Genomic DNA, 23,238 nt, shown 5'->3' on the forward strand with positions numbered 1-23,238 from the left:
AATGGTATTGATATTCCCGTCACCGTCGTAGCATTTCAGGAAACCTTCACCGATGCCAGCTGACGTTATTGTCGAACCATTCGCGAGCCATATTTTAACACGCACACTCACATCGAGCTTACTAAAGAAATGGCGATCGTTTGTCATGTGGCTCGAACTGCCGCTATCCACACACCATGAATTACGAGAACCGCTCATGGCTCTTACACACGTTGTGAAGCATTGTTCTTTTGCCTGCCGAGCTTCTGCGCCTTTTTGTTTCGCTTCTTTTTCTTTGTGGTCGCGTTTCAACTTAAAACAGTCCTTTTGGAAATGTCCTGGTTTCTTGCAATAGTTGCACACGCTCTTCTTATTTGATTTTCTAGTATGGCTATACATGGCTTTCTCTGAACCGGTGTTCTCTCCTTTTCTATCTTTCAACCTATTGCTTTCATCCATTATGCGTAGTTTTGCAGTTTCGATTGTTAGTTCGCCAGGGACATTATCTAAGGCCGTTACTAAGCCATCGAACTGTACAGGTAAACTTCTAAGAAGCATACAAACTTTAGTTTCGTCGTCCAGCTTTGTTCCCGCAGCGTCAAGCTTTTCGAACAAATTTTGGAAAACCTCCAAATGCAAATGTACATCGCCGTTTTCGGTCAAGTTTGTTGAACACAATTTCTTAATTAATGAAACGCGCACCGATCTTGTGGCCTGCTCGTGGTGTCTGGCCAAGGCTTGGAAAACTTCCCGCGCATGCTCGCACCCCTTAATAATGGGCAGCTGGTTATCTTCAATAAGGAGAATAATTGTTGCTCTGGCCTTGCCGTCCGTCTTCTTCCATGTCGCCGTTCTCTTGTCTTCGCCAGGGAGCTCTGTGAAGACAGCATCCCACAGCTCCTCATGGACGAGTAGCATTTCCATTCGCACCTTCCATTGCGCCCAATTGGTGTTACTTAGCTTGGCGATGGTAAACCGGTGGTCAGCCATTTTCGTTTGTCTATACACACGCTTGGCGAATAATAGTTTTACACTCACACACGCTTAGCGAATTACTGTATTTTATGTCCTTTTACTGTACACACGCTTGGCAAAATTTTGTTCACACAGATATGATTAGCGAATTATTGTACATGTCCTCGCACTCACTATACCGCGTTCAATGTTCAACTATACCGCGTGGGCTGGGCCCATAACCTGTTGGAAGCCTCGAAATATGTGGTATGAATGTTTCGGAGAACAAATGAACTGAACACGTTGAGGTTACAGCGAGAACTAACCTATTTCTTTATTAACTAAAGTTCATCGATTTGTCGACAGTTGCTTTGTCGACATTGGCAGTGTTGCCAGGAAGTATTAATATTGTAATATACTGTAGTGTCAGGTCCGCAACCGGTATCATTGTGAAGAGCTTTCGAAATGTCAGAGTGAATTATGACCATTGGACATGACAGTGTGCTGCGCAACTGTCATGCTGAATAAAGGTATTCGTTATTGGATCGTTGTACAAGCAACATCTTCCGTTCTTCCGTTCTTCCGTTCTTCCGTTCTGTCTTCCGTTCTTCCGTTATACCTTCCGTCTTTGTTATTAGGCTACCAAAGCCTCCTTCCGAAAAGTTAAATCTTCCGTAATACATCCGTATTACATCTCAGAAGTGGGATTCGCCCCGTGCTGCCGTTGTGTCATCTTGGTTTAGATCATGCCTGGCCGTGATGAAATGTTGGGCGTTCTGTCGGATGCGGGGATTGCGGTTCCCCCTTCCGCTACCGTTGCCCAGATCCGGAGATTGTTTGCTGAAATTATGGGAATTGACGCCACACCGATACCAGACGAGGAACCAGCTTCCGAAGCGCCTTTGACCGATGCTCCTACCACGTGCCTGTCCGCCATTTTGGACGCTTCGAGTGCTACACCCGTGAAGCGCGATGCCGCCATTTTGGACGCCTCGAGTGCCACACTTGCGAAGCGCGATGCCGCCATTTTGGACGCCTCGAGTGCCACACTTGCGAAGCGCGATGCCGCCATTTTGGACGCCTCGAGTGCCACACTCGCGAAGCGTGATGTCGCCATTTTGGACGCTTCAAGTGTTACCCCCGTAAAGTGCGGTGCTGCCATGTTGGACGCTACCGAAGCGGAGCGTGTTGATAGTGCAGCCAAAGAATGTAACCCGGCTAACAAATGCACCCAGGCTACTTACGATGACGAAATTCGCAGATTGCAGCAACAATTGGAGTTAGTGGATTTGCGCCGTAAGATTCAGGCTTTGGAACACCAGTCTGAATATGCTCCACCACCGATTGCTGACTTAAAACTCGATAAAACAATCGAACCCTTCACGGGAGACGACGACAGATGTATCATCCAATGGTTGGATGACCTCGATTATACTTTCTCCCTACATCGTGTGAAGGATGCTGATAAATTCGTTCATGCTCGTCGGTTGCTTAAAGGATCTGCGGCTATTGTTGCCCAGTCATCTCGTGCCCTTACGCTGGAACAGTTAAAGGAAGAACTCATCTCAACCTTGAGTGTGCCGCCCACGGTTGAAGCCGTTCTTCGACAATTACGATCCCGTCGTCTCTCCCCAAAGGAGACCGCCTTACGTTATGTGTTGGATATGCAACGTATTGCCAGCCGAGCCCCCATCCCGGAACCCGAATTGATCAACATTATCCTCGATGGTCTGGATAGCCCATCTCTTACTGCTGGGATGCGATTCATGGCGAACAACTTGGAAGATCTGAAGCCTATGCTTAAGAAATTCGAGACCATTCGGTCCAGAAGAGTCCCCAAGCCGACGACGACATCATCTTCAATTCCGGAGAAAGTTCCTGTTTCGACCAATCGAGGAGCAACGCAGAACATCATTCGATGTTACAACTGCTCGGAGTTTGGACATCTTAAGAGTGCCTGTTCTCGCCCCAACCGACCACCGGGGGCATGCTTCACGTGTTTCCAGATGGGGCATAACTACAAAAATTGCCCAAAGAAGGTCGCGAATGCTGCTGCTCATCCGGATCCAATTACTCGTATTGCGGGTGATGATAATGAAACTCTGGCATTAGATGAATTACAAGAGGTGAGTGTTTCTTTTCTTAAGTTAGGAAAACCGGTTGTGGTAGTAAAAGGAATACAATCTCTATTTGATACAGGTAGTTCTGTAAGTTTTATAAATGAATCCATAGTGCCAGTTGGACTCCTGGCTCCGTTAGCCCTTTCTCGATTTCGTGGCCTAGGGAACTCCCGACTTTATACTCGTGGTCAAGTAACGTGCCGTATAAAATTTAAGGAGGTGATCCTCAATCATTCATTTATTATATTACCCGAGAACTCTATGGACTGGCCAATAATTATAGGTAGAGATATACTCCCTTCGTTTAACGTCCGTCTTACGTACTCTAAGAATTACGTCTCTCTTATGCAGCCCCCTCGGGGGGGAATTGAAACCCAGAACCAGGATTCACTAGATGTGGCAACCAATGAAATTTCTGCTATTGACGTTTATGAATCAGAAATTGAGCCTGATGTTGGCCCCACATTATCTTCAAAGCAATCCGCTATTGTCCTACCAATCATTAAGGAAAATTATCTCGACGATTCTATTCAATGCACTCAGTTAGTAAATCATAAAATGAAGATCAATCTCACTCATCAGACTTCTATGGCTCACGTGGATGCATTAAGCCGAACTGAAGCAGTAGGTGCAATTAGCGAATTAGACCTTGACTTTCAACTTCAGGTAGCTCAATCAAGAGATCCTTCCATTGACTCTTTAAAACGAAAACTCGAAGTCGGTCCTGTTAATGGATTCGTCTTGCAAGATGGTCTTGTTTATCATCAGTCTCCCCTCTATCCCCTCCAATTGTATGTACCTCGTGAATTTCTTGAGTCCAAAACAGAAGACGTTAGTCGAGACCTTAATCGTCTCCGTTCCGAAGCACAGGAAAATATCGAAATATCGCAAAATCGAAATGAGCAATACTTAGCCGATAGGAACAAGCCAGCTCCTAAATTCACCGTAGGAGATCTAGTAGCTATCAAATATACAGACACAAGCGGTGTCAACAAAAAGCTTAACTGTAGGTTTCGCGGCCCTTATATAATTCACAAAATTCTTCCTCATGACCGCTATGTTGTTAGAGATGTTGAGGGATGTCAGCATACACAAATGACCTATGATGGCGTTCTAGAAGTTGATAAGCTTAGGAAGTGGGCCACTAATACGTAGATATGATTAGGTATGTAGTCAAGTAGGATTGAGGTCAATCCTAAGTCAGGATAGCCGAGCTGTAATATACTGTAGTGTCAGGTCCGCAACCGGTATCATTGTGAAGAGCTTTCGAAATGTCAGAGTGAATTATGACCATTGGACATGACAGTGTGCTGCGCAACTGTCATGCTGAATAAAGGTATTCGTTATTGGATCGTTGTACAAGCAACATCTTCCGTTCTTCCGTTCTTCCGTTCTTCCGTTCTGTCTTCCGTTCTTCCGTTATACCTTCCGTCTTTGTTATTAGGCTACCAAAGCCTCCTTCCGAAAAGTTAAATCTTCCGTAATACATCCGTATTACAATATATTGAATGTATTTATACCAACAAACGTTTGGTCGATTTTGAAACGGATTTGCAAACGTTCAATTTATTCATTACATTACTGGGTTGTTTGTTAACATTTTTTGTTTGATCAAACTATCCGTAGGTAAAATACTTCACAAAACACTCTATCGTAGTAGTCATCGAACAAGATCGAGCCTGAGCTTCGTAGCTAGAATGTCCAAATTTCTAACCCTACGTCGTCCGACGACGATATCTAAATTAGCTCCACTAGTTCCACAACATCCGGACGTTCTTCCACGTGAAATCGTACCACAATGGGCCGATTTGCTACCGTCCGAGAAACTTCCCAATCGTTGCTGTCCAGTGCATGCGGTACAGTTTTCAAGAGGACCGTTGGCACACCCGGTTTGGGAGTATCCGGACAGTCATGGATTTGATCTTCAGGATCCTTGCATACGGATTGCACCAAGGAACTATCAAGTGGTGCATGATAAGCACCTGCATCACTTTTGGAATGAACCACTAAAAAAGGTAGACATTGAAGCTTTGCTACAATTAGTTCTTCCCTTCATTCAGCTGATTCAAACGTTTGATGTTGCTACTTTTTATTACAGAATTTGAAGCTACGTGGCTTAATCAATGGAGATGAAAGGGTCATGTGTACGCTACAGGCGCACAATCAATTTCGAAACTTCCATTTCCAGCATTATCGATTACAGCTGCAAAATCTTCTCCATCATATGGTATGTTTTGCGTGCAAGGAAAAGAAAATTATTCATTTTTACATTTCATTTTCAGAGAAGAGAAAAGGCCACTGATACTCACTGTATGAATATACAAACTCATCTAAAAAATGCTGTAGATTTTTGTGAAAAATTAGCTATCCGACACAGTCGTGCTGATAGCATATACAGGAAGAAAATAAATCGGTGAGTAGCACAACATTCTGACTAATAATAAACATTTATAATGATATGAATTTCACCAAAAGGTGGAAACTATCCATAGAGCAGCATAAACTAAAAGTCGCCAACATAATGAAGACCATAGAGATGCAAAAGCTACAGAACATGGCTGAAGGACATCGGCGCGATTTAAAAAACAAGGAACGCTATTGCGATCTGTTAGCTATTCGTAAAAGGTGAGTCGTAATCTACGATTTATTGTATTAGCTGCTAATGATAGTAATGTAATATTGTAGAAAAAATCTAATATTAAAGAGAAAATTGAAAGAACGGGACGATTTACTGCAACAGCGTTTGTACAGCAACAAAACCAGGCGTCTGGAAATCAAAACCAGAATGGTATGTACATCAAAATGGGCCTCTCATTCACAGTGTAACTCAAAACTTTCTGTTAAAGCAAATTGAACGTTTTCGAATGCACTACATGGCGTACCTAAAGGAACGGAATGAAAATAGGCAATACTTGGAATCATTTCAAGCGCAAATGCAACACAAGGTACAGGACAGAAAAGACATGTACGAGCGAAAGCACAAACAAATGGAGGAAGAGCTGGTACGGAGGAAAACGAGGAATCTGGCACGGAGGCATTATCGTCGTAGCAAAGCAATGCTTGTGAAAGCCCTGCTAAAAGAGTGCAAGAAAAAGCTGTTGGCTAAATCTTCCGGCAGAACCGCTTCTATGATGCATGAAAGGATTGAGCGTGCGATCGATGCAGCTTATGCCATACACACTACCATTAGTCCTACTACCAGTAGCACGCAGATAATCGATACCGCTAGCCAGTTCGTATTTGATTTGCATGATGCACCTATCGAACCCTTGCCGCAAGACTCACTCATCCGAGGCTATGTGGTCAATCGACTCCGTGAGATGATGCAACAGATTGTTGAAAAGGCTTTCCGAGAAGCGTTTGCGCTCATCGAACAGGTGACGGTCAGAAAGTTCGAATCCCTCAACATGGAAGCCCATCCTCCACTGAGGTCTTCATTATCCAACCAAGAAAGCATTACAAAATTTGCTGCTTTTCAAGCCCGTTCCGAGCGCAATCAGTCAAGGGTGTCGTTGGGACCGGCTTCGATCGTAGAGCAGTACGAAACCGATAGCTTATCGCTGAAAAAATGCAAAAACCGTCCTCCTACGCCCGTTACATCGGTAACATCGCTAGTGGAACACACACTGCACCAATCGAAAGAGGAACGTACTAGCATCAGTGCGCTAGAAGTAAGCACCGAAACGGCCTTGGACGTTTTGCGGCGTATCCAATCCGATTCCTACCCGCTGATACATGTCATGCACAGTCAGCGGCGCTATTTGGAAGGAAATCTGTTGAAATACCGTATGATCCTACAACCGTACGTAGATCAGCGCGTATTAGCCGCAATCGATCTCGATCGGTTAGCTATCAACAGCGACGTCGAAGTGACTGATAGCGAGGCAACTGAGAAAGAGGCAATTCTACAGTTAACAGCTAACGCACTGCTGCAGTTCCCCGACAGCAATCATCAGTACGCTATCGCCTTGTTTGATTCGGTAAATTTCTTATCAAAGCAAGCAATTAGAAAGATCGAACAAATATTGAACGCACCATAATTTTAGGAGCAAGAATACTACGCACTATTCTTATCTAACGATTATTGTTTATTTTTTTAACTGTGATTGTGCACAAAAGGACATTTTTAAAGAGAGTCTAAATAAATTGTCTTTACACTTTGCTCGGGAGTAGATTGAGGAGTTTTAGGCCAACATTTTTTGTAACCGACCATCATCGTACATCTTCTTGATGTCCGTACCGCCGCCGACAAAGTTACCATCGATGAACACTCGTGGTACCTGTGGGGGGAAAAAGGAACCATTATAAATAGATAAAGATGAAGTATTGTTGATTGAACCCGCCACAATCAGTTAAGAGTGATATCACGACATTTTAAGGCGACGTACCGTTCTTCCACCGGTCAACTCGCCCAGCACAGATTGCATCTCATCACCATCGTTTCTTTTGTCGAGCTCGTAACAAGCGTATTCTTGGTTCAGCTTCTTGAAGGGCTGCAATGGAAAAGGCGTACGATTAATGTGTGTCGCCTGATGTTGACCAGATGCATTGAACAAATATGTTCTCTGATTCACACTTCAAAGCCACGTCATTTTGTTCCATAATTTGCACGATTTGCCGGACTTACTCACCTCCTTTGCCATGGTACAGTATGGGCAGTATGTCTTCGAAAAGATTACAACCTTATCCTTTGCGATAGCACTTTTCACGAATTCCGCTACTGGACCGCTCATGTTTGCTGGAACGTTTCGGCTTACCAATGAACCCATAAAATGTTGCGACTGCGTCTTGTATGTAAACTTTTGCCTTTCACCTTTTGGCGTAATCGGGTGTTGACTCGCCCGGTTCGGATGGAATGCGAATGACAGCTACAGCAGTGTGAGGTCCATCTCGCACATTGGCAAATGGGTACGAATTTAATTTAACTCATTATTTAACTTCATATTGCGAGTTTAAAATTTATCTCGCGCTTCTTTCCGATATTTGCTTTCAGAACCAATTGTTCTATCCCAATACCACAAGCTTCTTGCACTTCGGTCTCCGATAAATAACGTTCATTTCGAAATTAGTTGCACGTTTTCCGACAAATTCACCACTCGCTGCATACCGATGACAGCTGTTGTCAAATCAACAACAAATTGATGGTGAAAATTTGGTTCGAGAAAAAGCCGAAAGCTGAGGCCACGGATTTGTTGGCACTTTTCTCCTGTGTTTCATACTCGCGTGTTTTTATAAAGGCACATTTTCCGGACCGAGTGGTAAGTACTGCAACACGTACATGCATTACATTCGATAAGTGTAGAAAAACTGGATGAAAATCCATATTAAACGAATCCATATTACTACCGCATCGGTCGAGATGCCTGCAATCGGCCATGTTTGATCTTGGCCCCCTTAGCTTTACGTTGGTAAATGCTATTTATGCTATAATGTTTAAATGAAGAAAAGCAACAGAGTGAAAAATATGCTTTCATTGCATACCGAGCCACTAACTAACAGAAGCTAGAATCACTCCATCGTCGAACATTAGTGTGCCCTTCTTCGTTCCTGCACCACCAGCGGTAGGGAGAACCGATTGGTTCTCGTATTTGGTTAGGTGTATTGTAGCTAATTAAAATGTCTTAATCGATCACCTTTTGCTTCGTTTTGTTATTATTATTGCTATTCTTGAAGAATTCCAAGTTTCCGTCAACCGTCGCCGGGTATCCAACGGAAGAAGTCGCCACTACTTCTGACCGCCCCCATCCCCGTACGAAGTCGTCGTATTTTTCCGTGTTCCGGTTCCGAGTCAAACACCGCAAGTAGTAAAAGACGAACGTTCATCGCGCGCATACGTAACGCCCCTCCCTACGCCCTTAGCCTGCACTAGCCTCCGTTTGTTCCTTGGACCGGCGTACAAGGACGAAATTCTTACCCGTTTTAGCGCGCGTCTCGGTGGCCCCCAGCTGGCCGCCCCGATTACTTTCGTGACTTCCCGGGTATGAGCAAAGCCGTCAAAATAGAACCATCAAGCGAAAGCAGCCGGGAACTGCCGCCCGGTACATTCAAGCTCTTCATCGGCAATGTCGACGAGAAGACGCAGCCGTCCGAATTGCGGCCACTGTTCGAAAAATACGGTACGGTCGTCGAGTGCGATGTGGTGAAGAATTTCGGCTTCGTCCACATGGAAAACGAAGATCAGGGCCGCGAGGCGATACAACATCTGAACGGGTACGTGATTGGCGGTCAACCGATTAAGGTAGAGGCGGCCAGAAGCCGCCGGGCACCGAACGCTAACACGACGAAAATTTTCGTCGGTAATCTTACGGACAAAACGCGCGCACCGCAAGTACGCGAACTGTTTCAAAAGTTCGGTGCCGTCGTCGAGTGCGATATCGTGCGGAACTATGGCTTCGTCCATCTCGATCCGACCGGTGACGTGAACGATGCGATCCGGGAACTGAACGGCATGATGGTGGACGGCCAACCGATGAAGGTGCAGGTGTCCACCAGCCGTGTCCGGCCGAAGCCGGGTATGGGCGATCCGGAACAGTGCTACCGGTGCGGTCGTGCCGGCCATTGGTCGAAGGAGTGTCCGCGTCTGATCTGGGCCGAACGTGGCTTCCGCGAACGCAGCATGTATGCCCGGGATCCGTATCCGCCGCCGCCACCGCCGCCATTCCTTCGCGATCGTATTATGGACGGATTTAGGGTAAAATCGTTCAGCAAAACCATTTGCACGCATATATCACTACCTTCCTTAGTTTTTACTCCTCTACTTCTATCCTGGTTTATGTTCTTTTGCTTCTAAAAATGCTTTCCGGTTTATCGAAACTATTCCAATTCCGTTTGCCGGAAGATCGATAAGATTTTTGTCTATCGTGAGACTTTGTTTACCAAATCTTCAAACACGTGACAAAACGTAGAACTTTACAATTTTCCATTACTAAAAAAGCTTTCAAAGATAAAAACAAATTTAAGATTAATTCATTTTTCAAAAAAACAAACATGAGCTAAGGAACGTTTTTATATTTCACGCTTAATTTATTATTGTAAACCTTTCCTAAACAAATAATTGCTAGCACTTTGGCCTATCACGAACTACCTGACCTTATAATCTTGCATTGATTTCCGGTCACTTTGGGACACTTTGGACAGTGCTATGTGATGGGGTTTTATTTTCTTAACGCTAAGCCGTGCTATTTCTTGCTATCTATTTGCTTCCAAAAACCACCCCGAAGCTGTACGATTGTCAGCTCTCGATTGCTAACCATTTGCTACCTTTCACAGGACACCTTCGATTACTATGACCGCTACGAAGATCCGCGCGACCTATTCGAACGGCGGTACGGTATCCGGGGACGTGATTTTCCCCCCATAAGGCGCGAACCAATGCCACCGATACCGCCACTGATGAGGCGTAGCGTAACCGAGAGCAGTCGCAGTAGCAGCAGCTACGAAGCCATCTTTAGCCGGCGAACGCCACCACCGACCAGCCGGAACGGAAGTAGCAGCATTAGCCGGTTCGGTGTGTATGAAGACTTTAGCCGCGATTCGTTCGATGATAGGCGCGGTCTGCGTGGACCATCGCCTACCCATCGGTACGCACCGTACTGAGACGGATTGTATTAGATCCCCCTCCATTACACTAAGCCTGGGTTCTAAAAATGTTGGTGGAGCGAGAGTGACACAGCACTACCACCGCCCATCCGCCCATGCTCACATTTTGATGGAATTTAGATGTTAATCTAAGAAACAACTACTATCACAACGCCGGAATGGATTTGTATCGGACAACGGGATGGGGGAGAGCGGGAGAAGGATGGTGTGTGGGTTGAGAGAACCATATCGCAAGGCTAGTACTTCCCCATGCCGGCTCCAGACAGCTGCAAGGTTGTACTTACAGCTCCTTAAACCCATAAAAAGAGACAACAGGAGAGGAGAGTAGCGCGGGAAAAGTTTTCCCGTGGATTGCGCATCAAGAGCGCACGAGATTCAAACGAAAAGAAGGCAGTATAGGCTTCTCTAATGAAGATATGTCGTAGGCTATATAACAAATTCTCATAACCATAAACATGCATTTTTCGTTCACGACTTTGCTTATTAGTTAAACGTTAAGTATGTAGTGTCGATAATAATTATTTGCGTAGGTCATATTTTATTTTAAACCATTCTACGCTCATTTTATATCCTTTTTGCATATTTTTTCATTGCGCGAGGACATTGTTTCGTTCTGATATCTTATCTCCGACGGATAATGTGTTAATAGAATATCTGGATGATATTTCACGAAGCGAGTGATTAGTTATTAGCGGTGAATGATTTTTTGTGCTTTTTTGGTTGTCTGTGTATTTTTAATTTCAAAAGCCGATTCTACAAAACGAAGGGAAAACGTGCATGTTCAGTGAATGATAGAATGGTAAAGAATACTAGAACTAAGCTGAATTGGGCCACGGCGGAAATAATACTGTGTAATAGTTATCATAAGCTTACAGAAGATAATAAACAACAGTTTTAAACACCTGAATGCAGTTGAGTTTTCGATGCTACTCGCTACATTTGTTTGATGAGTCTTTTATTTCGCGCGGGATGGTAACTAAACTAATCACAGTTCTGTAGACTCAAGCAACACATACATTTTATGTGCTGAGATTGATTTACCCTCCGATCATTGCTGTCGTCCAACTCTGGTTTACAGCTCCTTCCAGCCGTATTTGTTCTTCTCTTTGCCTTTGTCCCGTTCCTTGCCGTAATCCTTCGACCCTTTCGATTCGGCATACTTTCCCTCAGCTGGTTTGGATCCTTCTGTTTTCTCCGGTGGACAATAGCAGCATCGCTGCTGTGAATCCAGGTAAGATTTGCAGCCCAAGGTAAGCGTACCAGTGAAGAGCATTTTAGCGGCCGCCTTACAACCTAGTTAAGCAAAATGAAGAGGTATATAGTCGGTCATAGTTTTAATCCCATCCGATGAGTTGTGTCCTTCCGTTTACCTTTCACAACAATATCACCCACTACATTCTTTTCGTAGTCATCACAGTACCGGTACAGGCACCGTTTAAAGTCCAGATCGCACAGTTCCTTGTCGCTGTTGCACGTATCGTAACAGACATCGTGTGCATTGCAGCATTGTTCCATCTCGACCGCTGGTAGATACTCGGTACTAATTTTCATTCCCAGCGATCCACATCCGTCCGACTGCGGTATGTAAAACTTATTGCGTGTGGGTGTAATATCTGAAACAAACCAAAATCAATTTGATGCCATCCCTTACGAACTGGGTTTTGCTATAAATGAGTTCTTACCGCCAGGACATTTGTACACACAGTTCTCCTCTACCGCTGCATCGAACACTTCGTGGACGACTTTGAACTTCTTTGCCACATGCAACACGTTTTTCATCACATCCCCAAAGACAGCTTCCGCCGCTATAATGGCATCGCGCAGATTCGCTATCATGTTCGAACCGTAACCGGTGTACGCGTACGTTAGGAAGGTAAGCGAATAGATCGCCACCTTCATGTATGGAATTTGCATTTTGTCGAGTGTCTTCTATTCTTCCGGGTTAGAACTATTCGTCTTGAAACTTTCACCGTTTTTGCTCAGTATGTCGTCATCAAAAAAGGCGCCTCCTGTGGTTTGTCGTTAAAGGTGGACAGTGCCAGGTGTTGTACAATTTTTGCCCAGATAGATGAACAGCACTCTGACGTGGTCAATTACCATTCGTATATGTTGTCGTTAATAAAGCGGCAATTTTCACCAAAAGTACCAAGCATTTTAGCAAGATTGGGTGTTTATTTTTAGATATTTTTTTGTACTGACTAATTTAGGTACGAACAGGTTATAACGCAGAAGGGTGGAATACAAACGGGAGCGGAAAGGGGGGAGTTGTTTGTTTTGAAGGGCTCACCGTATATAGTCCAGGTTTCGATACTTGTGCAGCTGTCGAACAAGCAGGTCTAGTTCAAATATTTCGCTATTTTATTCAATGTTTGTTAATATTTAAAACCATATTACCTGTTTCAAAATTGGAAATGATGTCTGAATAGCAGGAATGAAACTTTCCACTTTATAACCAAACATTTGTCCGTAAAATACACGATTCAAGGGCGGCGAACAGCGAACCGTTGCGTTGCGTTGACAGTTGCCCTTCAAAAATTGTTTATTTGTGTGCGAGCTTTGGTGACGGAAAACAGTGCGTTCCTTTTTCCCTTTTCCAGTTTGGCTTGTAGTGAAAAAAAAAACGGAATTAAATTATTGGCAGCTTTCTTGTTTGACTCACCAGCTTCTCCGTGATCCGTTTGTTACAATGCGAACGTGTGAACTACTATGTTTGGACCGGGTTTAAAAAGTTCGTCCGCAAACGTTCGGAACCCGCGGGCAAGGCTTGGCTCGGCAACATCCGCAGCTGCTGCACCATTATCATCATCCTCCGCGTACTGCCCATCGATCGGAGAGACGCACGAAACCCGTAGCATCCAACGAAAGTCCAGTGGTGCCTTACCGCCGAATGTAGATGGTCGGCCGCGTGGTACATTAGCTATCGGGTTTGGTAACTTCCTTGAATCTCCCCGCGTAACTGCGGGTGGTTCGCCCGCGAGCGTTGGTATCCGCTGGAACAGCACGAAAGTGTACGCTGCAGTTGATCTGCAGGTCGTTTGGTGGGGACAGAAGGCATCCACCCCGCTGGCAACACTTCACTGGGCAGAGGGAGCAAAGAATAGTGACCGCGTCGATTACGAAGTGTGCACCAGTGCAGAGCTATTCCGACGGTATCTGAAAAGCAGCGAACCGGTGCGCCTGCGGTTGTACTCCAAACGCACCCAAACGCTAATCGGCACTGCCAAGGTATCGATTCCGGAGAAGATAATCAATTTCTGCGACACCGCCGAACCAGCACCAGCCCCACAAAGCTGCGGAGAGATTCTCAGTGTGCGAGGCTTTCGACTCGGTGAACTTTGCTTAGAATTCTCCCTTACATTCGATCCCAAGGAGCTTCCGGCAAATCATCCTTCCAAACCCGTCAGCGCACAGTCCCAGAAGGGAAAAGAAAATCGTAAAATGTTATGTATCGAGCAAAGGGCAGCTCCCCTGAAACCCTTCCCATCCGCATCGAATTCGGCGCTGGTTGTGGAAGGAAAAATAGCTCCACTTCACGAAAGTTCACAGCGTGCTCTGGCCGATGGAATCCATCAGCAAGCGGCGAAGAAAAAGTTTACCACTTTGGATCACGACAAAAGGCGCAAAGTGCTGGATTATCTAACCGGAAAACCGTTCGATGATGGGAGGTCCCGCTGCTCGTCGGAACTTTCGGCACTCAGTGAGATTTGTTCCATATCGCCCGCGGAAAGCATGCTGGAAGCACTCGCCCGATACGATGCTGCACCGGAACGTAACAAACAACCCTACCTGCAGGCCGTCGATTGCATTCGTGTGCTGCTGGAAGGATTGCGACTTACGCGGGCCGGTATGAAGGAAATGCAACATCGTACAAAACACCAGTGGTTAGCACCGGCAACGTCCGGTTTCATTGTGAAGATGAAGCTTTCGCGCAATCCCAACACAACGCTGCTTAAATTTAACTCCACCTCGATGGCTTTCGATAATGCGGAGGTTCTGTTCGACGGTCAACCCAAAACCACAAAAATTGCCCTTCCCAAAGGTGGAGATGAAGGATTATCGTTTGAGTTTAGTATCCATCTGAACGTCGGTAGTTGCTTCGGAAAGGCACGGCTTTTCATGCTTGGAACGGCCTGCGTTACATTGCGCGAGTTGCTAGATGGTCGCCTAAGCTGCTACAAACGTTGTCCAGTTCGGTTGGCATCGGATGATATTCTGCTCGGTACGCTAACGCTACGCATGCATCTGGGACGCCGGGGACTTCACTTTGGCTCGGAATTGATCGATGCCGTAATGGTGGACGATGGTAACGTAACGCTTGATTCTTCAAGCGATAGCGACACGTGGGATGATGGTCCTACGTGTACGGAACCATTGCCACAAACTTCAACTCATCATTATTCTCATAGGCCACATTCATGTGGCCATCAGTCAACAAGCGCCCCGTTACGCCATCGTGGCTTATTTCCACATGCAAGCTGGACATGCACAAGACACATCGGTTGTCCGACGGATAATCAAAGCCCTTCTCAAACCAACGAGACGAATGCATCGAAAAATCCACAATCGAATCCGGCTGGAAATGAGAACCGTGACGGAATGGTAAAGAAAAACCAGAATGAACCACCCGGGCAGTCACAGCCGGAACCGAAACCAATGGAAACGGAAACAAGTGCTCCAGCTGAGCGTGTGAAGCTGCTCCACGGTATACTTCATCTTGGTCAGCTACGATCGCTTCCGGTCGATGATTACTTTCTCGTTTGTAATTCATTCTGGACGGATGAACCGGTTTCACTAACATCGGAACTTTGTCCCGAAGGGGGTGATTTTAATTACCTTCACACGTTCCCAGTGCTCGCAAATGCGACCTTCATCGAGCGTGTTCGCAATCAGTACATGAAGGTGGAACTTTGGCAAAAACCGAAAGGTGAGCCGGAGAAGCTGATCGGATTGACGCGTCTGCCGCTGCATCAGTTCTACATTGCGTTCCGGGATGCGCAGCTGAGTGAACATCTGTCCCACGCCAAGCTGCCCGTCATTTCGATCGATGGTTGGAGCGGCATCGGATCACCGCTGGCCGCGGAACCGTGTGGAGAAATCAGAGCGATACTAGCGATTGGCACCGAGAGTCAGATTGAGCATTTTAAAACCATGCGCAATCTGCAGCACGTATCGAGTGATGTGCCACGTTCGCTAGCGAATCGTGCCAGTGTGCCCTCGTCCACGGTAGGATCACCTACACGCCGTATCTATCCACGGCCCGAGCACAAATCAATACAAACGATGAGTACCGGTACGAAGCAGCCCCAAACATCCGAGGTGGCGAACATGCTGTCGGCGTTCATCGAAAATCTTGCCCAACGTTTGCCGATCTCGTCGGAGCGTAGTACGGCACCGAGCTACGATCACAATAACACCTCCATCGACCAACCGATGGATACACCGCAAGGTGGAGCATCACCACACTCGAATGCAAACAGACCTCAGCTGCGCAAAACGGCCGATCTGCTCGACAACCTGCAGAAAGCCCTGTCGCAAAGGCCTCCCGCTTCAGCGCTCGATGGGTTCGGTGGTTTGGGAGGGTTAGGTATGGCAACGCTGCTCGGTGCTGCCACTACGCCGGCCGATCAAACACCGCCAGCAGCGGGCGCTGGTATTGGGAGTGGACAATCGCTTGAGCTTACGGCACCAAACGACGATGCTGGCCCAACTGGAGCCATCGAAAGCGGCATGGATTCCCAACCAACGACAGAGAGCTCTACGGCCAGCAGTAAGCCGACAGTGAGCACTGAACTCACCACGTCCGTACCGATGGACGAATGCAAAGTGTTCCGTGTGGCGATCGAGATCGAGCAGGCGGTAAATTTGCCGAAGCTTACGATTAGCAAAAAGTATGCCAAGCGACACAAGACGCGCAATGTGCCGGATACGCTGGAACTAGAGCCGAGTGCGTATGCCACCTTTGAAGGGTACAATCTAAAACCCGGTATGCCGAATACGGTCAAATCGCACGAAGGTATCGTGTACACGACGCACGTACTGGAGCGAAACTGTGCTCCCGGTTGGCAGAAGCGCTTCGAGGTGCAACTTCCCGTTGATTTAATGCTGAACGTAAGTAAAATCAATTCCAAAAGTGAGGCTTCAGGGTTTAAAGAATGATTACCTTTTTTTTAGGACGAAAAACGATTCATACTTAAAGTTTGGCGTAAGGCGGCACTGAGCGATGCGCCCAAGTGTCGATTACTGCCCGCCCCGATGGAGGATGCCGTGATCGGGTTCTGTGCGATCGATTTGAGTGTGCTACTGTCGGGCATGCCGTACATTCTCGGTTGGTACAACATTATGGACTTTTCCGGACGCTGTAACGGCCAAATTAAGGTACTCGGGTTAAAGTTGAGCGTGATAAGAAAATAGGCACTCAATCAATTTTGTTTGATATCCTTTCTTAGGTGAATGTACAACCGCTGGAAAATGTACAAGTATACAAAACGCTCGACGAGCAGATGAACTTTCAAATACCGCTCTCGATCGATGTGGACTGTACGGCGATCGGGTTTGATGCAGCCAACAATACGTCGCTCAGTCGGGCACTGAAGCGCAAGTTTACCGAATTGGAAGAAATCACAGAACGGTTGAAGGCACGCCTGTTCGATGTGACCGGCGATGAAGGGGATGATGATCAGTTTGAGCACGATCTCAACACGGAAGCGGAAGAAGAGGAAGACGAATGCTGGCCGGATCAGTTCGGTGATATGTCGAACCAGAAGCGCAACAGTCAGTATCCGAACGGTGCACTAACGCTCACAACCAACACATCGTCCTACTCGATGTGTGCCACCGATCGGCGCGTAAACGATCCACCGGAACGGACGCTTACCGGTTGCTCGAACCAGAACCAGACTCAGCTGCAGCTGGAAGAGTTGATCCAAACCCACGACATCGATACGCTGATTAATCCGGCCATCATAAAGAATCTCCTCAATCCATCTAATTCGGATGAAACGCCACCGCTCGGTGACGGCGGTAGCGCACTAGAGGCAGCGACCGATGAGGACATGAGCGATACCAATTCTTCGTCCCGATCATCGCTGCTGCCGGTCGATACGAATGGAGCACCAGCGGCGGCTGGGAGTGGCGATAAGGTGCGACAGATTGCTTCCGCCCTACAGAGGACCACCATATCCGATGCGAGCTGCGATACGAGTCCCAGACCAGCGACCGGTAAATGCCGTGAAGCGCCAGAAGGCGAACCGATGAAGGATGTTAATAATTAAGACAGTGGGGAAAGGCGCACAAGAACAAGAGTTTCGTTTTAATCTTACTTTTAACCGCTTTAGCAAACTTCTCGAGCGAGATACTGGCGGATTATTGTAGTTTGTAGTATTTATCCATTGTGCACACTATTACGGTCGGTAAGCATTGTACTGTGTTCGTGCTCGAAAGGAAGCGAACACATTTTATGTAGGAAGAAAGATCGGACAAACTTTTGACAACGATTTGTATTAACTTTGGAATCAATACTAAGCTCTTCAATTATGTGTAAATTGTGTACTCTGTCCATTACGCGCGATTTGAGGAAAGAATTTATTACTCGCCGAACACATGGCCGAACATGCCGAACATGCCGAACACATGGCAACAAGGTCATCAGTCCCAAAACCGTACAATAATCGACCCATTTGGATTAGTCGCGCTTAGAACGTTCTATTCAAACATCGAGAGATAATTTTCCAAGCGAAACTTTCGCTTCAACTGCTTGTTACTAATGAATTGTATCGCTGCACTGGTCTTATCATGCCGATGGTAATACGCACAGTGTCGTACACGCTGTAAAGGAAAAAGGAAAGTCCCGTACAATATGTGTGTACCAGTGAGCTACCTTTGCCGGTACTGTCTTACCTTATATTCCTTCAATGTTTCCGTGCGTTGCGTCTGTTCGGATTTGTTCTTCGAATGGCACCGTGCTTCCTCGAGTTCTTTCACCATACAGCGCCGACATAGACAGCGCTCCGTTCGAAGATTCTTCCAATAGTCTACTTCCGGCCGTTCGTCACACCGTTGGCAACGGTCGAAATTTTCCGTCTTGCAGATTGTCCTTGCAGCGGGCATAATTTTAATAGTGCCTCCAAACGAATGATGCCGAATATCCTTTCGCGTTTTGAAGATATATGTTCCAACGCTGTTACAATGGTGGAAGAAGAGAGAGATCGTTTGAGATAAGAATCCCAAGGTCAATGGATATGCCGTTCTAATGATGAGCTAAAGAAGTTGTACGATGGTCTCAATATTGCGCAACGAAATGAGATTCGAAAGTACGGGGAAGGGTTTGATCATGCTATTAGAATGACACCAGACAGCCCTAGTCGTAGAGTCCTTTTTGAATTATGTGTATAGTTAAAGCTCCAAAAGTCGTGAAAATATGGCTCGTGTGTCATAACAGCCTTCATAATTGATTGTCTGATGAATGCACTTAATCGTGAGTAGTTAAACAGACTCTTTTCAGGTCTTGGAGATTGAGGATGTACTGCAATCACATTGGGTTTGCGAGACAATACACCAAGAGTCTGGGATTGGAGGCTAAAACTCTCCCTGCTCTGGTTTCAAATGATCTATATTGAAAGAGGCCAAATTTTAGGTTTAGCTTGGGGTAGGCATTATTTGTCTAAACTTATGCTCCAAAAGCGACTCCCAGAAGCGAACTTCATGAAGGACGATATGACATATTGATGGCTTTAAAGCTTTTGAAAAAGTATCCATGCCAAAATTTAGGTGGAATGGTCGTTCCGGGTGTAAGATCCCAGGAAATAAGCAGCAGACGCAGAAACGTCTATTAGGATCTCGATTAATGGAGTAATGTCCTAAGTCTTATACGCCAAGATGTCACAAGGACGAGGTGTTGGAAAAGCTCGGATATATCCAGAGGTCCTTTTACTGAAGTTTGTGTTATAGTTCACAGATAAAGATCTTTATCGACTTACCCAGGATACGCAAGCGAATGATCCTTCGTACGTTCGTCCGTTCCACTGCCAAAAGGTTTGGCCGACTGTTTCGGTTTTGATTGCTTGCGTGCTGCCAGCTCGTAATCTCCCACACCCGGACTGTTGCTCACCTCCTCAAAGTTAAACCGCACACTAGTGGCAGCCAGTGGTCCATACCCCTTACGACTGATGCGTTTGCGTAATGCCGGATGTGCTTCCGGTGTTCCTGAATCGTAGCCGATGTTATGACAACCTGGTGCAAGATTTTCTCCCAACAGCTCCGGTTGGTGCCGGTGCATCATCGCACTCATGGCTGGTCCTCGCAGGGGTACCGCTTCTCTCTCGATGCTGGAACCGAAGCATATCCTTGCCTGAGGTGGACGCTGGATGACGTACTCGAAACCTGAGGAGGATACTGCAAACATTTAACGCCACACTCTGCTCGAACTCTATTCATCACTGGTTCTTTGCAAGTGGTGCGATCTTCATTTTTCTCGCTTTCCGGAAGGAAAAAAATTTGTAAGATCACACCACTCACGACGTTTCCCACCGAAATCATTGCAGCGTCTCAGAATAAGCTGATACTCCTTGCGTGCTTCCCGAAGGAGCAAACGCGAGAACTCGTTCATTTCGATCATCTTAAAGCGAACTACACCCGTAGACGATCCGTTCCGTTTGGATATATGTTTCCACACCGAGCGCTCTAATCAAACTGTGGCACTCCGATGGCAAGCGGTTAAGTCTTGGCTCCTAAAAACTCTACCGGCTATAAAGCGCATTACTTCAGCTCCCCGAGGAGAAAACCAACGACATAGATAAAGCACGTGCCGCCTGGAAAGTCGTTGAGGGGAAAACGGCAGTTCGGGGATCCCAAAGTAAACATGAGGCATGTCGAGTTTGCATAGATTGTAAGGAACCAAAAAGGGATGAGGTGAAAGATGTGCTGTTGCCTCTTTCCCCACAGCAAAAGAAACAAAAGCATTTTGAGTTCCCAACCGGTAGGAGGAGTATTTTATTGGTGTGATTTATTTTCCCCAAAAGCTTAACTCAATCAAAACCATTTCCTTTTTCTTCTTTACAATGAAGAAATCGGGCTTCGGTGCGGGGTAAAGGAATGGAAAATCTGATCGAAATTTGAATCCGACTGTCAATCGGAACTGCAAATATTGAACGAAAGGACAAATGATTGGCTCATAAATTGTGTCTGTTCGAAAAGGGAACTCAAATGAGAAAGGACGTACGAAGGAAAGGGTTTCATTTGGATATCTTTTCTTTTCTTTTTTCGAGGGACTAAGCCCGAATCGGATAAGAGTAGGACAATCAATTTGATTGATTAATGAGATGCTTCAGTACATTTTTTATGTCCTAAGGATGTACATAAGTAGTATTGAAGAAGGTGAATGTTTCAAATACTCTTCAATGTCTTTTAAAATGGTTCTCGGATCTATTTTTTATTTAGGGGAAGATTTGTGGGTTTTCCAACAACATAATCCAGCAGCTAGTTCGTCAGCCTACGGAAGGAATTTATTGTCCCTTACGTTAGGATAGGTGCCTTCTTAAACATGTGTATTTCCACCACATGTATTTCTGTGGGACATTTTCGATTCCCAAAACCATTAATGTCTTAAGATTTATAGCTTCATAACTAGCAGCGTGGCTCAATAACCGGAAGCAAAGCTGGCTGGTTGCCCACCAACTCACGATTCGCGTCGCGTGACAATCGGAAACTACTTGCTGGTGAAAACTTGTTGGCGAAATCGACCGTTTTGGAAAGGGGGAAAACAAAACCGGAACCAAGAATGCCTAAGAATATGAAAAGCTCCTCACTGTGGGTTTCTTCACACTTTCGCACGCTTTGTAGTAGTTAGCGGGAATTGGATTTGTGGATTGTTTGTGCGTTTTTTTAAACCAACAAACAATCGTGGAAGATTCCACCGACCATTTTCGCTTCTTCCACTCCGAAAACTGCTTGTTATCATATTCAATTTGGGGTTTTCATTCTCATGCCCTCTTCTCACTGATGGCTGGAAGCTCGTTTAGGCAAAGCCTACTACCACTACCGCTACTACTACTACTACTACTAGCATTGCTGATTCACCCAACGGACACGCATCACTTCGATCGAAGTAGTCTCCGGAATAAAAGTCCGGACAGCTAAAAGCACAGACGACAGATTATGGTAATTAGACCTGCACCAATTAGCTTTTCCGTGGCGAGTAAAGTTATGAGCTTGCTGAAGCATGAGTCAGCGACATTAGAACTTTATGACGATGATGATAACATCTACCAGTTTGTTAATTTGCAACCCAAAAAGGACAATTTGCTCTTTGTTGTCGCTCGATTTTCGCCCTCGGGGAGAAATGCTAATTTTCTCGACGAATTTTACTATCTTTTACCTTCCATTACTGCGGCGCACGAGGAGTTTGAGGAGTGATTTAGTGTAAAACTAGAACCAGGTTAGGTCTGCGTTTGAATTTTTGCTGATCGTATCACTTTCACCAACTGTCGCACCAAGCAAAAAAAAGGTACAATTAACTCATCGCTTCGCACGTGGTTCTATCGAGCGTTGAACGATTTTCCGTCCGGTCAAGCAAAAATCACAATCAATTCTGATTCGCGCAACCGTGCTTTTTTCGGTTGGGCGTGCAACAGTTTTTTGCTTTGTTGCTTCGATGCGCTGCCCGATGAAGGGCGAAAACGGGAAGACGAAAGGAAAAAATGCTATAAAAGTCCATAAAATTCATTCGGAAGCTAGGTCCGGGGCACAGGTAGCGTGTGAAATGTAAACATTGTTGCAACCACCCATAAGAAGGACCCATATTGTCGCGGTCGATGTTTGTTTGTACGCGTGCAAAGGAATGGCTTGGCGAAAGAATATGTCCTTTGGTGTCCTTCGCCTACTTTTTTCCTCGCGGTTTCCATTTGCAGAACCTTCTATTTGCGGTACCGAGCTCTGCTTAGGGGACCGCGGGAATGTTAGCTTTTTCGCTTGGCTGTGGTTCGAGCGTTTGAAACAGATGATTTTGGTGTACGCGCAAATCGATACGCAACGACGATCCTGTGTAAAATAAAAATATGGGTGGACTGTTGCGAACGTGCTGTAAAGGAGATACACATCTCAGTTAATCCACTGTACGCAATGCTAACAGACCAAAACAGCATAAAACTTGGTTAAGCTTTTATACAGCCCCTAAACAGCGTAGGCGCTGCAGCATGTCATGAATATGAACATATTTTCTTTTATTTATTTTAGTTTGGTAACAAGAACTCCGTGACATTAGGTGGATTTGATGAAAGGTAATTATAATCACCAAAAATATAGAATTTTATACCAATGAATTGATTCTTCATAACTGATTCTTCAAAACAAAATTATGAAACTGATTCTTCCTATCGTACAATTTACCTAAAAATGCTATCAAACGTTTTAATCTATTTGGAAAGGGATATACAAATTTTAATTGTTATTTCTTCATTTTAATTTTTATTTAACTTTTTTGTATCAAATAGCGTGTCGTTAAGCGACGGTTGTTTGAACTGCGCGCATTGAAAATTTGACGTCCATCCGTCAACTGTCACATATGCGCTTGGGGAATCGGGCAACGAACCGA

At 45.6% G+C, this 23,238-nt stretch overlaps 7 protein-coding genes across 8 annotated transcripts; 4 read left to right on the forward strand and 3 right to left on the reverse strand.

Annotated features, from left to right (window-relative positions):
- The first annotated feature begins 1,345 nt into the window (after positions 1 to 1,345).
- Positions 1,346 to 4,553, forward strand: LOC125766888 (uncharacterized). The gene is made up of 2 exons (XM_049432983.1): positions 1,346 to 3,059; positions 3,133 to 4,553. Exons 1-2 carry the CDS (start codon positions 1,680 to 1,682, stop codon positions 3,142 to 3,144), a joined length of 1,392 nt encoding a protein of 463 aa, XP_049288940.1. The 5' UTR covers positions 1,346 to 1,679; the 3' UTR covers positions 3,145 to 4,553.
- Positions 4,554 to 4,583: 30 nt separating this feature from the next.
- On the forward strand, positions 4,584 to 7,225 carry LOC125766881 (uncharacterized). The gene is made up of 6 exons (XM_049432962.1): positions 4,584 to 5,068; positions 5,152 to 5,280; positions 5,336 to 5,466; positions 5,529 to 5,678; positions 5,739 to 5,841; positions 5,900 to 7,225. The coding sequence occupies exons 1-6, from the start codon at positions 4,751 to 4,753 to the stop codon at positions 7,091 to 7,093; spliced, it is 2,025 nt and encodes a 674-aa protein (XP_049288919.1). The 5' UTR covers positions 4,584 to 4,750; the 3' UTR covers positions 7,094 to 7,225.
- Positions 7,121 to 7,913, reverse strand: LOC125766903 (uncharacterized). The gene is made up of 3 exons (XM_049433003.1): positions 7,685 to 7,913; positions 7,442 to 7,546; positions 7,121 to 7,333 (listed from the first exon to the last, which is right to left on the reverse strand). The coding sequence occupies exons 1-3, from the start codon at positions 7,820 to 7,822 to the stop codon at positions 7,238 to 7,240; spliced, it is 339 nt and encodes a 112-aa protein (XP_049288960.1). The 5' UTR covers positions 7,823 to 7,913; the 3' UTR covers positions 7,121 to 7,237.
- A 283-nt stretch (positions 7,914 to 8,196) lies between these two features.
- On the forward strand, positions 8,197 to 11,559 carry LOC125766893 (RNA-binding protein lark). The gene is made up of 3 exons (XM_049432989.1): positions 8,197 to 8,311; positions 8,727 to 9,744; positions 10,323 to 11,559. Exons 2-3 carry the CDS (start codon positions 9,034 to 9,036, stop codon positions 10,647 to 10,649), a joined length of 1,038 nt encoding a protein of 345 aa, XP_049288946.1. The 5' UTR covers positions 8,197 to 8,311; positions 8,727 to 9,033; the 3' UTR covers positions 10,650 to 11,559.
- On the reverse strand, positions 11,545 to 12,902 carry LOC125766901 (group XIIA secretory phospholipase A2). The gene is made up of 3 exons (XM_049433001.1): positions 12,335 to 12,902; positions 12,023 to 12,265; positions 11,545 to 11,945 (listed from the first exon to the last, which is right to left on the reverse strand). Exons 1-3 carry the CDS (start codon positions 12,564 to 12,566, stop codon positions 11,725 to 11,727), a joined length of 696 nt encoding a protein of 231 aa, XP_049288958.1. The 5' UTR covers positions 12,567 to 12,902; the 3' UTR covers positions 11,545 to 11,724.
- A 308-nt stretch (positions 12,903 to 13,210) lies between these two features.
- On the forward strand, positions 13,211 to 18,193 carry LOC125766876 (uncharacterized). The gene is made up of 3 exons (XM_049432946.1): positions 13,211 to 16,760; positions 16,824 to 17,027; positions 17,099 to 18,193. The coding sequence occupies exons 1-3, from the start codon at positions 13,359 to 13,361 to the stop codon at positions 17,921 to 17,923; spliced, it is 4,431 nt and encodes a 1,476-aa protein (XP_049288903.1). The 5' UTR covers positions 13,211 to 13,358; the 3' UTR covers positions 17,924 to 18,193.
- Positions 18,194 to 18,209: 16 nt separating this feature from the next.
- On the reverse strand, positions 18,210 to 22,719 carry LOC125766899 (uncharacterized). 2 transcript variants are annotated; one of them, XM_049432997.1, is made up of 4 exons: positions 22,024 to 22,719; positions 19,628 to 20,030; positions 18,549 to 18,828; positions 18,210 to 18,476 (listed from the first exon to the last, which is right to left on the reverse strand). In XM_049432997.1, exons 1-4 carry the CDS (start codon positions 22,028 to 22,030, stop codon positions 18,354 to 18,356), a joined length of 813 nt encoding a protein of 270 aa, XP_049288954.1. In that variant the 5' UTR covers positions 22,031 to 22,719; the 3' UTR covers positions 18,210 to 18,353. The 2 variants fall into 2 exon arrangements, with proteins under 2 accessions (XP_049288954.1, XP_049288955.1); XM_049432998.1 differs by having other exon boundaries at positions 21,455 to 22,718.
- Positions 22,720 to 23,238: the final 519 nt, after the last annotated feature.

Source organism: Anopheles funestus, chromosome 3RL (genome assembly GCF_943734845.2).
Source record: "Anopheles funestus chromosome 3RL, idAnoFuneDA-416_04, whole genome shotgun sequence".
Classification (NCBI taxonomy): Eukaryota; Metazoa; Arthropoda; class Insecta; order Diptera; family Culicidae; genus Anopheles; species Anopheles funestus.

Coding starts and splice junctions, on each gene's coding strand:
- LOC125766903 (XM_049433003.1), bottom strand. CDS start 7,822: ATGGGTTCATTGGTAAGCCGAAACGTTCCAGCAAACATGAGCGGTCCA. Junction 7,547..7,684: donor ACTGTACCATGGCAAAGGAG/GTGAGTAAGTCC, acceptor TTTCCATTGCAG/CCCTTCAAGAAGCTGAACCA. Junction 7,334..7,441: donor AGTTGACCGGTGGAAGAACG/GTACGTCGCCTT, acceptor TTCCCCCCACAG/GTACCACGAGTGTTCATCGA.
- LOC125766899 (XM_049432997.1), bottom strand. Junction 18,829..19,627: donor CATTCGCTTGCGTATCCTGG/GTAAGTCGATAA, acceptor CCATTGTAACAG/CGTTGGAACATATATCTTCA. Junction 18,477..18,548: donor AAACATTGAAGGAATATAAG/GTAAGACAGTAC, acceptor TTTCCTTTACAG/CGTGTACGACACTGTGCGTA.
- LOC125766901 (XM_049433001.1), bottom strand. CDS start 12,566: ATGCAAATTCCATACATGAAGGTGGCGATCTATTCGCTTACCTTCCTA. Junction 12,266..12,334: donor TGTGTACAAATGTCCTGGCG/GTAAGAACTCAT, acceptor GGTTTGTTTCAG/ATATTACACCCACACGCAAT. Junction 11,946..12,022: donor GGGTGATATTGTTGTGAAAG/GTAAACGGAAGG, acceptor TTGCTTAACTAG/GTTGTAAGGCGGCCGCTAAA.
- LOC125766893 (XM_049432989.1), top strand. CDS start 9,034: ATGAGCAAAGCCGTCAAAATAGAACCATCAAGCGAAAGCAGCCGGGAA. Junction 9,745..10,322: donor GTATTATGGACGGATTTAGG/GTAAAATCGTTC, acceptor TACCTTTCACAG/GACACCTTCGATTACTATGA.
- LOC125766881 (XM_049432962.1), top strand. CDS start 4,751: ATGTCCAAATTTCTAACCCTACGTCGTCCGACGACGATATCTAAATTA. Junction 5,281..5,335: donor AAAATCTTCTCCATCATATG/GTATGTTTTGCG, acceptor TTTCATTTTCAG/AGAAGAGAAAAGGCCACTGA. Junction 5,842..5,899: donor TGGAAATCAAAACCAGAATG/GTATGTACATCA, acceptor TTTCTGTTAAAG/CAAATTGAACGTTTTCGAAT.
- LOC125766876 (XM_049432946.1), top strand. CDS start 13,359: ATGTTTGGACCGGGTTTAAAAAGTTCGTCCGCAAACGTTCGGAACCCG. Junction 16,761..16,823: donor CCGTTGATTTAATGCTGAAC/GTAAGTAAAATC, acceptor CCTTTTTTTTAG/GACGAAAAACGATTCATACT. Junction 17,028..17,098: donor GCTGTAACGGCCAAATTAAG/GTACTCGGGTTA, acceptor ATCCTTTCTTAG/GTGAATGTACAACCGCTGGA.
- LOC125766888 (XM_049432983.1), top strand. CDS start 1,680: ATGCCTGGCCGTGATGAAATGTTGGGCGTTCTGTCGGATGCGGGGATT.